The sequence below is a fragment of the Condylura cristata genome, unplaced genomic scaffold (genome assembly GCF_000260355.1).
Source record: "Condylura cristata isolate star-nosed mole 26May11 unplaced genomic scaffold, ConCri1.0 scaffold00026, whole genome shotgun sequence".
NCBI classification, from domain to species: domain Eukaryota; kingdom Metazoa; phylum Chordata; class Mammalia; order Eulipotyphla; family Talpidae; genus Condylura; species Condylura cristata.
Window position 1 is genome coordinate 20,847,012 of NW_004567127.1, and position 17,823 is coordinate 20,864,834.

The 17,823-nt window shown below is 33.8% G+C and overlaps 1 protein-coding gene across 8 annotated transcripts in view; it reads left to right on the top strand.

Annotated features, from left to right (window-relative positions):
• Window positions 1-17,823, top strand: part of ZNF644 (zinc finger protein 644) — an 83,177-nt gene that overhangs the window by 22,531 nt on the left and 42,823 nt on the right. For 7 of the 8 annotated variants that reach the window (XM_004689787.1, XM_004689788.1, XM_012730142.1 and 4 more), the window contains one exon: window positions 4,403-4,463. The exons of the other annotated variant lie outside the window; for it this stretch is intronic. In XM_004689787.1, coding sequence (XP_004689844.1) covers window positions 4,420-4,463 — 44 coding nt within the window. In that variant the 5' untranslated portion in view covers window positions 4,403-4,419. The remainder of the gene's footprint in view (window positions 1-4,402; window positions 4,464-17,823) is intronic. 8 annotated transcript variants of the gene reach the window in all.

Sequence of the window (17,823 nt, forward strand, 5' to 3'; positions counted from 1 at the left end):
CTATTTGTATTCCACAGATGAGTGATATTATGCAATATCTTTCATTTTCTAACTTAGTTCATTTACTAAATCCAAAAGATAGTTTCATCTATTTAACACATGTGTAGTATTCCATTAAGAACATATTCTACAATTTCTTCATCCACTCCTGTTGAGGGCACTTAGCTTGGTTCTGAGACTTGGTAATTGTGGGCAGTGCTGCTGTGGACATAGGCATACATGAGTTTTACTGTATTAGAAAAACATCTGTTAAGTCTGCTGCCTTATATGAGTGCAGTTTATAGTGCTCCAAAACAGTTTGAACAGTATCTTCAAAAATGAGTGATCACCAGACATCACCATGACATAGTAATGAAAAAGTTTCAAATATGAAAATTACCAAATGTGACCTAGAGACACAAATATTGAACATATGCTTTTGAAAAATGGTGCTGTTCCCATTTATGAACAAAATACTATGGTGAAAAGATAGTATGACCAGCCTGGATGTTTCTTGTTCATTCCTTGGTTCAGAATCTAGATTTGGTTCCACTGTAGTAATTGAATTAGAGCGTTTCTTTGAAAAGGAACATAGGTGCCATTAACAAATGTTTGGTAAGGTAGCAAATTGCTCTTCCTCAGTTTGCTTAGGTTTTTAGAGTATCCTGAAAACTTTCATTGTATGGCTGAATCCAGTAAGTCTAGCAGTGAAATTTCATGAAAAATCATTGACTGGTAACATGCAAAAATGATTTTGTTCAATTTATGTATTTTTTTTATTAGATTGATAGATGATGACTAGAATGTTTTGTGGTCACTGCTAATAAGAGGATGAAAAACTTTCATGTTTCATATTTTTCCCCATTGCCTTCAAAAGTTTGGTGATCTAGATTGTTAGTCTAAAATAACTCCTCCTTGGGCTAAAAACAATACGGTATCTTATGAATAAAGGTATGTGTCAGCTATTGCTTTGTAATATAACAGTATAAAATCTTGTCTACTAGTCAGCTGGGTGGAATTTTTGGTCTTGCTAGGTATATTTGTGAGTTTGCATTTACCTTATGAACAGCCATCATACTATAAACATGATGGCTGCACCATTTTACAATTCTACCAGTGATGTGCAAATGGTTGGCGTATGGCCTTGTAGTGCTCTCTGCTGGTTCTGCAGAATGGCCCCAGAGTGGGACAAGTAGGCTAGCCTCTTCACCCCAACCAATTAGAGTGGACTTGTTTTCATGGGAATGACAGCATTTCAAGAGACAATATGCGATCTCTTGAGGCCTAGCTTAGAACTGGCTAATTTAGGGTTCATGCTATGCCTTCTACTGATTTTCCATATATAGTCAAACCTAGATTTTACTTCTTGAGTTGAAAATCTTCATGCCTCATTGCCAGGCACATGAATAATTCTGCTACAGAATTGTGGCTGTTTGTTGGACAAGCTTTGTAAAGTTTGTTTAGTTCTAGGTTAAACCTAGTTGTTTGCATAGAGAAGTTGGGGCAAATCAAAATAAAATACACCAGTCTGGTCAGTACTGAGATGATTTTGTTAGTATTGTTTTATAGGCTGTTAGATGATGTGTTTGGAAGTATGGTTCATGCCTCGATTACCAATTGTAGGGTAATTGTAGTACCAGTTGTCGATGTTAGAAGAGTGTGCATTTGTACCTTTACTTTTTAAAAATTATGAATGGCCGTCTTTTTGTGTTAGTTGTTGATCTAATTGACATAAGAAACCACATGCTTAAAATTATACAAGCTGAACAGATTTGATGTCTATATAAATCTGTGAAGTTATCACTACAGTTAATGTAAATAATGTCTTTTACTCTTGTGCCTCTCAGTATAAACATGTTTTCACTTCTCTGGGTTTATGTAGGACTGCAAAGACTGAATCATGTAATAGATAATAGTTGGCTTTTTCTGGTCTTGCTGAGCGTATTTGGGAGATTGCCATTGTATCATGCTGCAAAAAGCATGTGTGTGGCATCATCTCTTTGAGATCCAACTTTGAATTCTTACTAATACATGACCAGAACTGGGATTGCTGGATCATGTGGTAATTCTGTTTTTTACTTTATGAACAGCCATCATACTATAAACATGATGGCTGCACCATTTTACAATTCTACCAGTGATGTGCAAAGGGTTCCAGATATCTGCATATTTGTTACCTTTGTTTATTTTCTGATCTTCAGACTTTGAAGCACCATGTAAGGTGTGAAATTGTATACCATTATGGCTTTCGTTTTTATTTTTCTTGCAGTTGGTGATATTGAACATTTTTTCATATTCTTGACTTTTTTTTTTTTTTTTTAGATTTATTTATGCATACAAGAGCTGGGGTGTAGGACTGAGCTGTGAGAGAGTTAGAAGATTTACCACAGACAGAATGGGGAGCAGAACAGGCAGATCTACTGAAATACAGTGTTGAGAGGAGCAGAGGGCAGGACAAGTAAGGTCTGTTGCACCATATGGACCAGCTCCCTACCTCGTAATCGAACTTGTGTTGCAGAGACTGCCAGTAGCTTCATAGTGCTGGGATTTATCCCCTTGCACCATCAAGGAGATCCTGCTTGACATGTTTATAGCTTTTTATAATATTTATTTAAAGTCTTTTTGCTTGTATTTTTATTTTTATAATCACAATTTAACTTTATTGGGAGAAAGATACACTAGCTGACAGTAAAGCTGCACTAACTGGGAAGGGATGCATGAAACAAGCCCTCCAGGTGATACTGCTGCATACTAAAGCTTGACAACCACTTTACTAGTTTACTGACATTATTAATACTAAAATTACATTTTTTCTTTGCCATCTATTTTCTGCTTAAGGCTAATACTTAAATCAGAATTTATGGCTTATAAACTTTGTTTTCTGTAGTGATAGAAACACTTAGTACCAAAACCTTGGTATGGATAATCATTGAAATTAATCCACTCATCAAAAGATTGCTCTAGGATGATTTTTGTCAGTTGTATTTTTACTTAGATGTATTTATTTCATGAAGTAATATTATTTGGCTGAAGAAGCGATGTGCTTTTTCTCCCCTCTAGTCATTGAAAATGGGACTTAAACTCCTTAGGCTGATTTTTTTTTTTTTGTCTTTAATATCCTTATATAAAAATTGAGGTACAGCACAAAATTTCTGTTATTTCATTCTGTTATTACATGATTATGTTTTTACAATAAACCACCCACTGAAAGTTCTGAGATGAGGTAAATGAATTCTTGTCTTGTGTGTCTGTTCTATAGTTTAGAGTGAGTTACAGATATGGTTGATAAGGGCTAGCACTGGTTACTATAGCAATAGAGAAACACAGCTTTATATAAATAAATTAAAGAATCATCTGTGAGGGTGACTGAACCAAATATTGAATAACTAGACAGTGTTAACAAAGTTAGAGATAGAAGGTACAAATAAGTCACCATGTAGAAAGACATGAGAGATGGGAGAGCTTGAGGGCTGCTGGTGGGATTGAAATGACTTGGTATGGAGGGACATGGAGTGAATGGAGCAGTAAATACTTAGGAGAGATAAGGCTGAGGTTGATGGGGATGATTGGAGGACATAGATAGGTTATCAGCTGCAGAATAATTGTTTACATAGTTCTGGGAAAGATGAATTTGAAGCAGTAGTAGGGGAATAGAATAGTTATTACTAATTAGGTGTGAATAAATTTGTATGTTATAGTGATGCCATTTTGAGGAAAAGAATTCAGGAGAGCTGAACTGGTTTCATGTGGGGAAGGGGGTGTGTAGAGCTCTGGGAGGGGCATTTTGAGTTTTCAGAATTTGTAGGAGACAAATTAAGGGCAGGTAGGTTTTTGACAAGTAAATTTTCAGGAGAGTGTTGGTATAGAGGTCACATTATACTAGATTAAAGATTGAATTGAGAAATTAGAAGAGTTATCAACATAGGCTATTCTCTAGAGGTCCCTGGCATTTAGTAATTAATGTCAGCCATTAGTATATTGCTAGTATATTCTATTAGGGGAGTCTATTATACATCCTCATCTTGTATTTATTTTTAGCATTTTGATATATTTTTGGGTATGTACTGAATAATGTTAGATAAACTGATCTTGATTAGAAATTTAGATAAACTGATCTTGTGAGTTTTATTAACAAATACTGATTTTAAGAATTGCTATTGCCATAGTATTAAAATTAATGAAAACAAGTTACTCTACAAATCTTTAAAGAGAAATACTTGAAGTTTTTTGTTTGAGCAGACTAATTTTTCCTTAAAAAACTGGAATTTAGCAATCATTTCTAAGGTTAAAATAATCATGTTTCATTAAAATACTTTCTCAGATAGATGATATTTCAAAAATATAACGTATTTTAAGTTTGTCATGTAAAAGAATAGTGCCTGAAGCAAAAACTAAATGATGGCCTTTACATGTATTCTTTCAGGTTTGATTTAAATTCGAATGAGATTGTTCTTGCAGCGAGATGTTAATAAGACAAAATCTAGGTAAGTAGAAAATGATTTTGTTAAAAATTACATATTAAAGTAGGAATAATACACAAATCTTGTCTTTAAAAATGTGACTTAATGTCCAGATTCAGTGAGTTTTTAAAAATTTTTGAAAAATGAGTTGATTTTTTGATATACTTGGTCCATTTAAAAAGAAAATGCAGATATAAAATTGTGGGACTATGGTTTTCCTTGTATGTTAAAGTTGCTGTAAGTATGCAGTTTCCAGTGCTGTTAAACTTGCTTGAAAATCAAATTGTTGTTTGGTGTGCCCATTTAGAAACCAATTCACTAAGAAATTTGCTACATTGCTTTAATACTCTTATAGTGCATTATGATGCATGAGTCATCTTTAGTGAATTTTGCTTTCTTATTTCTACTAGAGAAGTATTTTCCCAAATTGGTTAGATTTGCCGAATTATTGCTTCAATTGTGTTTTATTATTTTTCTGGTAGGTATCTCTACTGAATAAATTTTTTAATTCAGCATTCAGATTCACTTCACATTTTTAAGTCACTTTTCAGAAAATGTGCAGTTAAATAATATATTCTCAATAAGTGACTTAGGATTAATTTGAAGTTGTTATTTGATTATATATATATAATTATTGTAGTGGTAGCTTGATGATTACTTATATATTTCTTTATTGTTAACTACTTCTCACACTTTATAATCTTTAATATCTCTTATCAGGTAGGTACTGCTATATAGAAATTTAATTTTTTTTGCTAAGAGCATGATACTTTTCTATATGAAGAGTATTTTTATAGTGTTTAATGTCAAGAAAGACTTGCTTATATATCTTCATGAGGGAGAGGAAGCCAGTCTTTTTACTACTGTCATTAAGATCTTAAAATATTTTTTGCTAGTTTAAAAGGTAGTGTTGTTAGAACCTTCATTCTGATTTCCTATAAAATACTGTCCATGCGGTGACACTGGTTTAACTTATTCTGACCTCATTCTACCACAGTCATCTTTTCAATAAGGCTTATAATTCACATTCTTATTATTATGATTTACATATGGTAAAACGTAGAGTTGAATGAGGTGTTCACATGTGTAACCAATATCTAGAATAAGATTTAGAACATTTTCTTTCTCCCAGAAAATGCTTTCTATTATTCTACTTCTAACACAATAACCCTCCCCCTGAGGTAAGTTATGTTTCCGAATTGTATAAGCCTAGCCTGTTCTTGAACTTTATGTACATAGAATTATGTGATGCATACTCTTGTATTTGCCTTTCTTCCAAGTTGTGTCAGCACTTCATTAGTTTTTAGTGCTGAGTAATATTCCATTGTGTGACTATATATTACACATTTTTATTACACAATTTTTTAATGCATTCATTTACTTTTTTGATTGTCCCAAGTGTGACCTTGCTTGCCAAATTCCTTCATCATTCTCTTCCACCTCTATAATAAAATGAAAGCTTTATAATGTGGATACAGTGATCTTATTCCAGCTATTCAAAAATGCCTAGAATTTCTGAATAAACCCATTATGACATTTCATATTCCTATTTTTAACCCTACATGTATGCTGTCATTCTTCCACAACCCCTTGCCCTCCAAATATGAATCCTCTCCTGACTGTTAGCTTTTTCATAGAAGTAGTCTATCATTTTGTTCTTTGTCAGATCTGGCCATACTGTAGTGGACTGTTTTATTTACTGGACTGTGAGCTCTTTTGAGGTAAATACTATGTTTTATTTAAAAACTTAGTGCCACAGTATTGTGTATATGTAATGACTGTTCTCTCAAATAGTGATTCAGAATATTGACTGGAATGGGATGGTGGCACTGGCACTTCAGTTGAGTTGTAGGAAGAAGCCAGTGATGCCAATCTGTAGGCAGCAATACTATAAGCACTTTGTGAATAGAGATGAAACATTGCCCCAAGTAGTAATATTCTTATTTCAAATCTGATGGAAGACTGTTGTTAATAAATTTAATTATTCTAAATGAAGGCATTAATCCATGTTAGGAAAAGTAAAGTGTAAGTTTGACTAGTTATTTTTTTAATAAAACAATTTTAAAAGGTGTGTCACACAAACACAAGTGGATTATTAGGAAAGCTGGTCATATCTTTACTTTTAGAAGATTCATTCATGCATTCATTTCATATTCACACACACACACACACACACACACACACACACAGATCTTGTGTACAGGCCAGAGGTGTAGAGTGCAAGAGGATTCACCAGAGTCAGAGTAGGGAGTAGAACAGGTAAGATTGAAGTACACTGCTGAGGGAGCAGTGGGGAAGACAGAGTTCTGCTGTGCCATGTGGGTTACCTCCCTGGCTGTGGATGGAACTCCTGTTGCAGTAGCTGCAGATGGCTTTATAGTGCTGTGCTTTAAGCCCTTGTGCCATCTGGAGCACACAGTCATATCTTTAAGAAGTAAAGAAAACTTTGTCTCATTTTCCTCAGAGTAAAAAGCTGTGGGAGTGGAGAAAATCATAGAGTTGAGTGTATTAACAGTTTTATTTCCATAAATTAGGGATCTTACGTATTTTTAAAGTTTTTATTATTGCAGATATGTAAACAGTATACTTTCTTAAGGAATGAACTTAAAAACTTTTAAAGCATTTTGCACTTGTTTTCTTCTTCCATATGTGACATATGGTCAGGTGGATTTACTGTCATAGTCACCTGTGGGATTTTTATGCCTGAAGTTTGTTTGCCTTCTAACAAGTACAAAGCAAGGAGAGGTTCTTCCCAAATGGGATCAGATTGATTGTTGCCTTTTGTCTCTGCAGCTTCTGTGATGGAAGTTGAACACAGAGCTGGGCATTGACCCCATGGCATGCTGTTCTCCTGGCTACTTCCAGGGTAGACAGATTCTCACCTACTGCTGTCTTGTTTGTTTCTTTTAGTTCACCCTGGATGCAAAGTTGGTGGGTTTTTCTTGTTAGTAAAATTTGAGTATTAAAATAATTTAAGCTTGAGATTGCTTGACTTCCATATTTCTAAGATTTTAGTCTAGTTTCCTCTTGGCGGCTGATAGTTATACTTTGATTTCAGACTCATTTAACTTTTGTGCTTTAACGTTTCACATCGTCATTTCTAAGCCTTTTCATTTTATATAGTCCTAGGAATCAAGAATATGAAATTGTTTGCTTACATTAGCAAAATTTCCAAATTAACCTACTTTGTGCTTCAGTTTCATTAGTAGTACTTCAGATACCCCACCCTGTCTGTAATCTGAAAAAGAACAAAATTGTTCATTTCAGCTATTTCAGATGAGATTGTAATGTACATTTGACCTTTTTTAAAAATATATCTTTTGCCAACCAATATTTACTATTTTCAAAAAAAAAATTTTTAAATCAATGTCATGTATGCACTGACTCCCATGTTACCAAACATAACTGGTATGTATTTTGTACCTTTTTCTGTTTGTCAGTATATTTAAGCCTTTTTAATGTGTGTATCCCGTCAGTATAAATGTTTCCTTATTGATAGGTATGTGGATAAATTTTGGGGGTTCTCTGTTTGCTTGTATTAGCAGTAATACAATAAGTATTTACTGTCCTATTGCGTCTCTGTGAGTATGAGGCACCTGTATCTGTAGGATAAATTTGCAGCGTTGAGTTTTCTGCAACTTACAGATTTGACATAGAATTGCTGGGTCAGAGTATATATGATATATATTCAAATTTCAGGGAACTCCTACCATATAACTATTCTTACTAGCTATTTTTGAGTAAATATTTTTCCACTATGTGCTAAATATTAACTAGTGCTGAAGGATTTGAAGTGTTGCCATTATATAACTTAATTCCATTGAAAAATATATAATTTGCTGAGGTTTTCTCCATTGTTATTAACTCCATCAGTTAATCCAAGTCTGTATTTTAGGTATTCAGTTGTTAATTCTGAATAACCAGTTATTTCATCTTCATACTGTATTTAGGATAAATACTTCCTTATGATGAACTTCTTAGTTTGCTACAAACTGTTAACATTGTAAGTAAAAAAGTAAAAACCATAGTTTTTAGGATAAAAACTATGTATTTATCATACTGTATTTAGGATAAATACTTCCTTATGATGATGAACTTCTTAGTTTGCTACAAACTGTTCACATAGTCTATAAGTTAAAAAAAATAAAAACCATAGTAAGTATTAACTTAAGTCTAGATTAATAGCATACCTTTCAGAATTGATTGTTGTACCTCAAGTATTAGAAAACTTATTTTGTGGTTATTTTCTTGCTGCCCGTAGTAAGTATGGGAAACAGTAATCATTAATCTCAGATTCAGCTTTAAAATCAGTGAAATCATTTCCCCTCAAGTCTTTAATTTTAGAAACTACTGAATTTAAGACGAGAAGAAAAATTGCTGAAAAAATTCTTAACATTACATAGTGGTCTGTGATTTATCATTAAGAATGGGGATATTGCCTTCTTTTGTTTTCTTCCTGCTTTTCACAGAATGGTAACTTTATTCCTGGATGTATTTGTTAACTCTGTGGTCTTCATTTCTTAAAACTCAACTATGGTTTCATGTGCTTACTTTACTTTTCAGGGTTAAATAGACTTTACTGAGCTGTAAATCTGTTTTTTCAAATAAAGTTTCTTCCAGACTTACATTTACTAGGAAGTTTCTATATAAATTTGAAAGCAGTTTTCAACTTAATGGTTAGAAGTCTCGGTGGCACATGTCCTTCCACTATGAACAGGAACTCGAAACTGCTGTGTCAGACCAAAGAATTTTGCTGTTGCTGTTCTTTAGGTACTGGTAGGTTTAAGCTATAAATAAAGGTGCTAAATAAAACAAGACATTCAATAATCCTTTTGTTCTAGGTACTTTAGTATACATTAAATATGCTTTGGTAAATAGAATCTTCAGTGCCCTTATAAGTAATAGTAAAAATCATGCGGGGGAAAAAAACTATCAGTTGTGGATAGAAGGACTGAGTAGGGAGTTTTGAGGAAAAGATCAGGAAAGACTTCATGGGACGAAGATGACTATAGAGTTCCCTGAATAAAGAGTAGAATCCTGTTTGTATGATGACTTTGGGAAAAGATAGAGAAGAGTGTGGACCAAAGTGCTTAATTTCGGTTTCCAAAAGTTATTTGTGAAACAGTTTCAATTAACTGAAAGTCCATATTGTCAAAGTTACTAGCATGTTTTTTTAAAGTATACCAAAGCTTACAATTTACTTGAAATTCATTGAAATGTTTCTGTCTTCTGTTTTTTAAACTTTGTAAACAAGCTTGGTTCTGAAACCCATCAAGAAACTTTTACCAGAAAAGACTCTGAACTGATAATTAATTTTAATAATGTGATATTACATATAAGGATATGAGGTTTGTAAAAAATAAACTGGCTTGAGGTCAGGGCTAGATAATTGTGAAAACAGAATTAGAATCTAAGTCTTCTGACCTACTGTATTGGTTTTTTTTGAGATGACCCTTAAATCAGATATTTGAAACGTATTAAAGGTCTTTTATCTAAGTTAAACATTTACTGCATGATTGGTGCTCATCAATACTTACTTGGTATCTGATTTATTTGGTGCTTTATGATTCCATTCTTATTGTAGTTAAATTTGTTTTGGCTCATGGTTGATACTGATTACTAATATGTGAAGGGACAATGACTAAATATGTAATTACAATCAAGTGTAATTAGTGTTGTGGTAGTCTGGTTCTGGATGGCAGAGATGGTGTCTGTTCTATTTATTAATATATAATCACATAGGGTAATACTTTCATTATAGTAGGGCATTAAATATTTATCACGAATGAATGAAATACGGCAAAATATCCTAAAAGTGACTCAAACTTGGAAGAACTACTGGTGTTATCTAGATAAAAGGTTAGGAAAGCACTGTTAGTTGAAATACCATGTGGAACAGGCAGTAGGTAAGAGAAAGGAAATACTGGTGGAATTGAAAGAAGCGTGGTATGCCTTGAGTATAAAGTCCTACAACGGTGAAATGGCTAATTTCAAGAGCTAAGGCAGAAAATAAGACTTGAAATATTTTATTGAAGGTCTTACCATCTTAAGAAGTTTGGGTTAACAGCAATAAGACATCATAGAAGGAGTTTTTAAATGCAAGTGAGGTGATCAGATTTTAAAAAGGTCCCTTGTTAAAATGTAAACAGATTGGAGAATCTGGCCTGACTTTAGAATGGTAATAGTGGAGATTAAACAATTTGAAGAAGATTTAGCCAATAAAAATAGATTTATTTTGGTGATTAATCAAAATTGAATAATTTTGTAGTGGAATTGAGGGTCGATGAGTGAAGGGAGGAAATTACGAATGATATTCATGTTTCTAGTCTGAGCAGTAGTTTTATATTACAGGTAGGAACTGAAGAAGAATCAAATTTGTAGAGGATAAGATAAGTTTTAGAGAAATGTTTTGAGTTTGAAATAGCTTAAGATATCTGACTGGACATGTCAGGTGGCAGTTAGATGTAAGAGTTCTATAACTTAAGAGATCTGAGTCATTGCATTAAATTTTCATAACATCTTGTATTTGTTTTTGTTCTGGTATCTATATAAATTGCATTTACATTTTTCTATATTAAAACTTCTGTTGACCGGAATATTGTTGAAGTGACTCACTCTCTAGAGATTTATGAGCTGCTGCTTTTTTTTATTAGAGATTCTGGCCTTTGCTTAATATTAATTAAACAAAATTTGGTGCCATAATTAGTCATGCATACGTGCTCTGGATGACAAGAATCTTACCATAGACAATTGAATCAGGATGTATTAAATGTACTAACCTATAGACTCCCATTAATTGTGTCTAATACATAGTAGCTGAATATGAATTTTGATAATAGACATTCCCTAGCCTGAGTAGTGAAGTTTAGGTTAAAATGTTTCTGAGTTTCTCAGTTAACCAAGATTTAGCAAATCATTAGAATAAAATGCATATGTAAAAGTAGGACCTTTGTACATCTTTGTTTGCTATCGTTTATCACCATATAGAGCAGTTCTTGACATACAGGTGCTTAATAAACATTTGTTGGGTAATAGTATTTATATTAAACATAAGTATATTAAAACATATTTACACATACTCTTTACTATGTAATAATGGTTTTTAAAATTTTTAGTTAGATGACAATATTAGACAAGTTAATTCTAATGTAGAAGGTTGTGCTGTTATTTGAGTAATATTCTCCTTAAATCAATCTATTTTTTTACGTTTTTATACTGCTTTCCTTTTATATACTTAACATTCAGTGAGCAGACACGGCTCACTTTCTAATCAAATATTTACAGTGACATTTTCATTTGTATATTCTGACTATGTGTAATGGTCACCTTCATTTTCATTATCTGTTCTTGCTAGTGCCATTTGTTTGTATATAGAACTAAACTCCCTCTGAATATTTACATTGCTTATTTTCTGTTTTAAAGGTTTGGTCGATAGTGGATCATTTTGCTCTTATTTTGTCATAGTGCTATATATCTTTTATCTTTATTGATAACACTTAACCAGTTTTGTTCTTGATTTATCTATATGCTTGAAATTTAACTCAATCAAGAAAGTTCAGCTCATATCTTGCCTGTTTATTGAGGTGCTATAGTTCCTAGAAAGTCGCTTTCTCTCCAGTGATTTCTCACTGAGCCATTTATTGATTGAATAACTTGAAAAGTATAATAATTTAATAAGGTAATAAATAGCATTCTATGCAAGCTTTTAGATATCTTTGACTAATTGACTGAAAACTGAAATTATGATAATCCCAGGTTTATTTTTGAGATGAAAGTTTATGTATTGTGAATAAGCATCCTGTTTATACCTAGCAGAATGTTTTTGTCTGATTGATTAAAAACCAAACCATAAACCTAAATTTGACTTGTATATACAATGCTTACTGTATGCCAGGTATTTTTGTAAGTACTTTGTAAATAGTAACTGAATTCTCAATTTTTAAAAAAGGAAACAGTGATAGAATTAATTTAATTGATGCAGTAGCAGAAGAGCTAGGATTTGAATCAGATATCTAGATTCAGCATGGTGCTTTTAAATACTATAATGCAGTCTTATGTTTTAACTGTGAAAAGAAATCATATACAAAAAGCTATAATCACATAAGAAGTCTCCTATTACTAAGACTTACTCATTTTTGGCTCCTCCCTGGTGGTGTGACGGGTTAAAGTACAGCACTGCAAGCAAGCCTCAGCTGCTTCAGTGCGAGTTTGATCCCCAGGCTGGTAGGTGACCCACATGGCGCTGGCAGACCTATCCTGACTCGCCCGCCACTTCCTGCAGCAGTGTACTTCCTCGATCTTCCTATTCTGCTCCCCACTGTCTCTGGTGACACTGCCCCTACACCTCTAGACTATGCCCCAGTTCTGTATGCATAAATAAATAAATCTTTTTAAAAAGACTTAACTCATTTTATTTCACCCTTAAATCTTTTGGAGCAACTGTAGACACATTACTGGGTCTCCATTGATACTTAAAAAGAAAAAAAAATGATGTACTTTCACACTTAAGTTTTAAGACTTCTGCATACTTCGACCCGGATTCTTCAATTGTTAACCGTTTGCTCCATTTTTGTTCTCTTTACACTTTAAGTAGACATGTCTACTTTTTTTATTGCTAATATTTTTTTATTCTTTATTAAATAATATAAAAGTTTATTTTTACATCATTTTGTGCAGTTTTCTCAGTTGTCAGACATGTGTACTTCTAATTTTTCTACTGAAAGACTTGAGTGTAACTTACAGATAGTATGTACATTTATGTGTAAATATTTCAGTGTCTATTTCCTAACCGTAAAAACTTGTCTTATGTAACTGTAATCACTACATCAGAAAATGTCATATTGACATAGTTTTATTATTATCTAACCCATATTTCATGGTAAAACTCCAGCTCAGTATGTCTTTTATGTCATCTATTCTTTGTTTTTAATAATGGAACTTTTGAAAACAATTATAGTTTTACTTAGCTATTATAAGAACACAGGGATTCCTTGTACCTTTAGCTTGTGGTAACATCTTTCTGAACTATAATATTACCCAAATATTGACATTGATACAGTCAAGGTATTGAACTCATAAGAATACCCAGTGGTCCCTTTTTATAGCCAGCTTACTTCCCTTTCTGCAATCCCTTATTCTTTATAAGCAATAATCTGTTGCCACTTCTGTAATTGTGCCATTTCAATCATGTCATATAGATGAAATATATAGTATAACTATTTGGTATTAGTGGCTTTTTCCAGCTAGTACAGTCAACTCAAGATTCATCCACATTTTTCTGTACATTGGCTAGTTCATTCTGTTTTAAGTAGTATTCTCCATGGTGTCCGTTTAGTTTTAACTGTTCACCCATTGAAGGACATCTGTGGGGCTCTTATGAATAAAACTGATGTGAACTTTATATATACATGTCTTTATTTAAATATCAGTGTTTATTTCTAGAATAAATGTCCAGTAATGCAGTTGTTATAAACTAGTCCACTGTTTAGGTTTATCATAAAAGACATATTCTAGCAGTATGGAAGTGATAGTTTCTCCACATCCTAACCAGCATTGAGAGTGCTGTCACTTTTTTTTTTTTAAAGATTTATTTATTTATTCATACAGAACTGGGGTACAGGCCAGAGATGCGGAGGGTGAGAGGATTCACCAGAGACAGAGTGGGGTGCAGAACAGGCAGATCGACGAAGTACACTGCTGAGGGGAGCAGCGGGCGTGTCAGGAGAGGTCTGCCACGCCATGTGGTCTCCTCCGGGGGCAGGTAGGAATCGAACTCATGTGGAAGTGGCTTAAGCTTCTTTGTGCAGGGCTTTAACCCGCTGCGCCACCAGGGAGGGCCACTGTCACTTTTTTTAAAAGCACTTCTGAAAAGTGTATAGTGATATCCTTTTTTTTTTTTTTAAAGATTTATTTATTTGTGCATACTACAGAGTGGGGGGTACAGGCCAGAGGCTCAGATTCATTGATTTATTGATTTATTATGCATACAAAACTGGGTACAGGCCAGAGGTGCAGGGACAGTGAAAGGATTCACCAGAGACAGAGAGGGGAGCAGAACAGGCAGATCGACGAAGTACACTGCTGAGGGGAGCAGCTGGCGTGTCAGGAGAGGTCTGCTACGCCATGTGGTCACCTCTAGGGCAGGCAGGAATTGAACTCATGCAGAAGTGGCTTTAGCTTCTCAGTGCTGTGCTTTAACCCGCTGCACCACCAGGGAGGACCATGGTGTCTTAATGTGGCCTTTAATTTGCATTTATAAACTAATGTGGCTAATGAAGCTCAGCTTCTTGTTTATATGCTTATTTATATTTTTATCTCAGGTGAAATATTTTGTATGTGGCTTTTACTGTTGAATTTTGAATATTAGATCCTAGCTTCTAGTTCTTTGTCGGATAGGGGATTTTAAATACTTCCCTTCCAGTTCAGCTCATGTTTTTTATCCACTTAACAGGGTCTTATGCAGAGGAAAAAAAATATAATTTTGATGAGATTTCATTTATTAAATGTTCTTATTTTGAGTTACACTTCTAGTGAGAAGTCTATGAACTCTTTATCCTAGATTGTTAATATTTTTCCTAATTTTTTTTATTAAAAGGGTGTATGGATCATTGCATTTACATTTTTGTTTATGATGATGCATTCTGAATTAATTTTTTATAAGTTAATAAAACTTAAATCAGGGTTCTTTTTTGGTACCTATTGCTCTAGTACTGGTTTGCTACAGAGATTCTCGTTTGTCTTTTGAGCTGCTTTTGCAACTTAGTCAAAAATCAGTTGGGCATGTTTACCTTCATTGTTTCATTGTATTCTGTTTCTCCACTCTGTTTGTCCAATACCATGCTGTCTTGACTACTATTGCTGTATATTATTCCATAATTTAGGGAGACTGATTCTTTCTGCTTTATTCTTTTCAAGATTATGTTAGTTTTCCTAAGGCCTGTATCTTTTCATATAAAGCTTAAAGTAAACTTTGCTTATGTTTACCTAAATCTTTACTGGAATTTGATAGGATATCAAAGAGTCACATACAAGAATGGCATTATTAGTGAAATGATGTTTAATCTTTTGATGAATTGCCAAACCATTTTAAATAGTAACACCACCATTTTATATTTCAACCAGGAATGTACAGTAATTCATATTATGCTGCTTCTAGTGGGTATGTAGTGGTATCCTATTACGGTTTTCATTTGTATTTCTTTAAGAATTAATGAGGTTAATCATCTTTTCATGTACTTCTTTGCCAGTATACTTTTAAGAAGTATCTAAGTTCTTTGCCTATTTTAAAAACTTATTTATTTTTTGTTGTGTTGTAAAAGTTCTTTATATATTCTGGAGACTGGAACCTTATTAGATAAAAATGATTTACGGATCATTTTCTCACATTCTAGAAGTGGTTTTTTTAATTTTCTTATTAATTTCCTTTGGTGCATAGAAGTTTTAACTTTGATGAAATACAGTTTCTTATTATTAACTATTATTGCTTTTGTTATCAAATCTAAGAATCCAATACCAGATCAAAGGTCATGAAGATTTTATTCTCGTATATATATAAGAATTTATATAAATTTAAGAATTCAAGAATTTTGCAATTTTAGCTCTTAACAAATATTTAGATCTTTAATCTATTTTGAATTTTTATATACTGTGTGAGGTAGGAGTCCAACTTCATTCTTTCGATGTGGAAATCCAGTTATTCTCTTATCATTGGTTGGATAAACTTCTTGTTTACAGGGCAGGGAGAGAAGGGCACTACTAATCCCCCAAACCCGCCTGATCCAAATAGGTTCTGCCATCTGCCGCATCAAGACAAAACATATAGGGCCTCAGTGAAAAGAAACTTTAATACAGTGAGTATACAATACGAAAGACAAAGAATATAATGTCTAAATCAAACACTTGAAGTTACCCATCCCCTCGTGGGCAAAAGGCCACTCAAAAGGGATTGGCCCAAAGCAAGGCCTGAAAGCCGCCACAAGACTAAAACACCTTCTGGCTGGCATCCATAGAAAAGGGTCAGAAATGGCCAGACAAATCTGGGAGGAAAAGAGCAAAATCAAAATCAATATAAACACTGCCATGGTCACCTCCCCACGGGTATCTCACCCACATCTGCCTTAACCAGTCCAGGGCCAAGAAACAAGCATGGTTTCTTCATCACATGCTTGCTGCTCCATGTGGCTTCCTCAGTTATCCTTCTGGCTCTCCATCCTGCTTCCTTCTCTTCAGATTTCTCCTTTCCTTTTTCTCTGCTCAGCTCTACCCTATTTCTGGGTGGGGCAGGGAACCTGGGACTTCCCCTTTTCCTTGGGACCAACAGGTTACATTCTTGCTCACTGGTCTCACTAGCGTTCTTTTATGAATGGGTTTAATTCCGTACTTTCCATTGGCATGTTCTTACATTAACACATTGTTTTCATAACTGTAGCTTTGTAGTTAAGTTTCAATTTGCTCTCTTTTTCAGGTGTTTGTAGACTCTTTGAGATCCCTTGCAGTTTCATATGAACTTTAGAATCAGCATTTCTTTCTATTTATGTTAATAACAAACAAAAAAAGACACCCTGAGAATATTCACAGGGATTGTACTACCTGTAAATGTCTAGAAAAGTATTGCCATCTTGATATATGCAACCTTCCAGACCATGAACCCAGTATATTTTTCTTACATGGTTGTTCATTTTCGTACAATATTTGATTTCTTCCCTCACGTGTACTCTGTAATTCTTTTACTACCCCAGTACCTTTGTCACCATATTTCTTTGTGCTCTTCCATTCTGTTTTGACCCTCTTTCTATGCTTCGGATTTATGGTCCAAATGCAAGTTTTCTCCTTTTTCCAATCCTTTGTTAAGTTTCTGTATATTCCACCTATAAGTCAAACAATCCATTTTTCTTTTTTCCTTCCTATTTCACTTGGCATAACCCCTTGCATCTCCATACACATTGCTGCAAATGGCATGAGATTATTTTTTGATCATTGAGTAATATTCCATTGTGTATCTAACCACATCTTCTTGGTCCACTCATCAGTTTTGGGGCACTGAGGTTGTTTTCATATCTTAATTATCATAAATAGCACTGCAATAAACTTTGGAGTGTAGGTTTTCATTTGAATTAGTGTTTTTATGACTTTTGGGAAGATTGCTAGGAGTGGTATTATGAACACAGGGTATTGTTAAAAATGAATTTTCTTTGAATTTCATTTTCAGATTTTTTCATCCCAAGTGATTCCACGATGATGTTGTATCTTACAATTTTGCCAGACCTTTTTTTTATTTTTTTAAAGATTTATTTATTTATTCATACAGATCTGGGGTACAGGCCAGAGATGCGGAGGGTGAGAGGCTTCACCAGAGACAGAGTGGGGAGCAGAACAGGCAGATCAA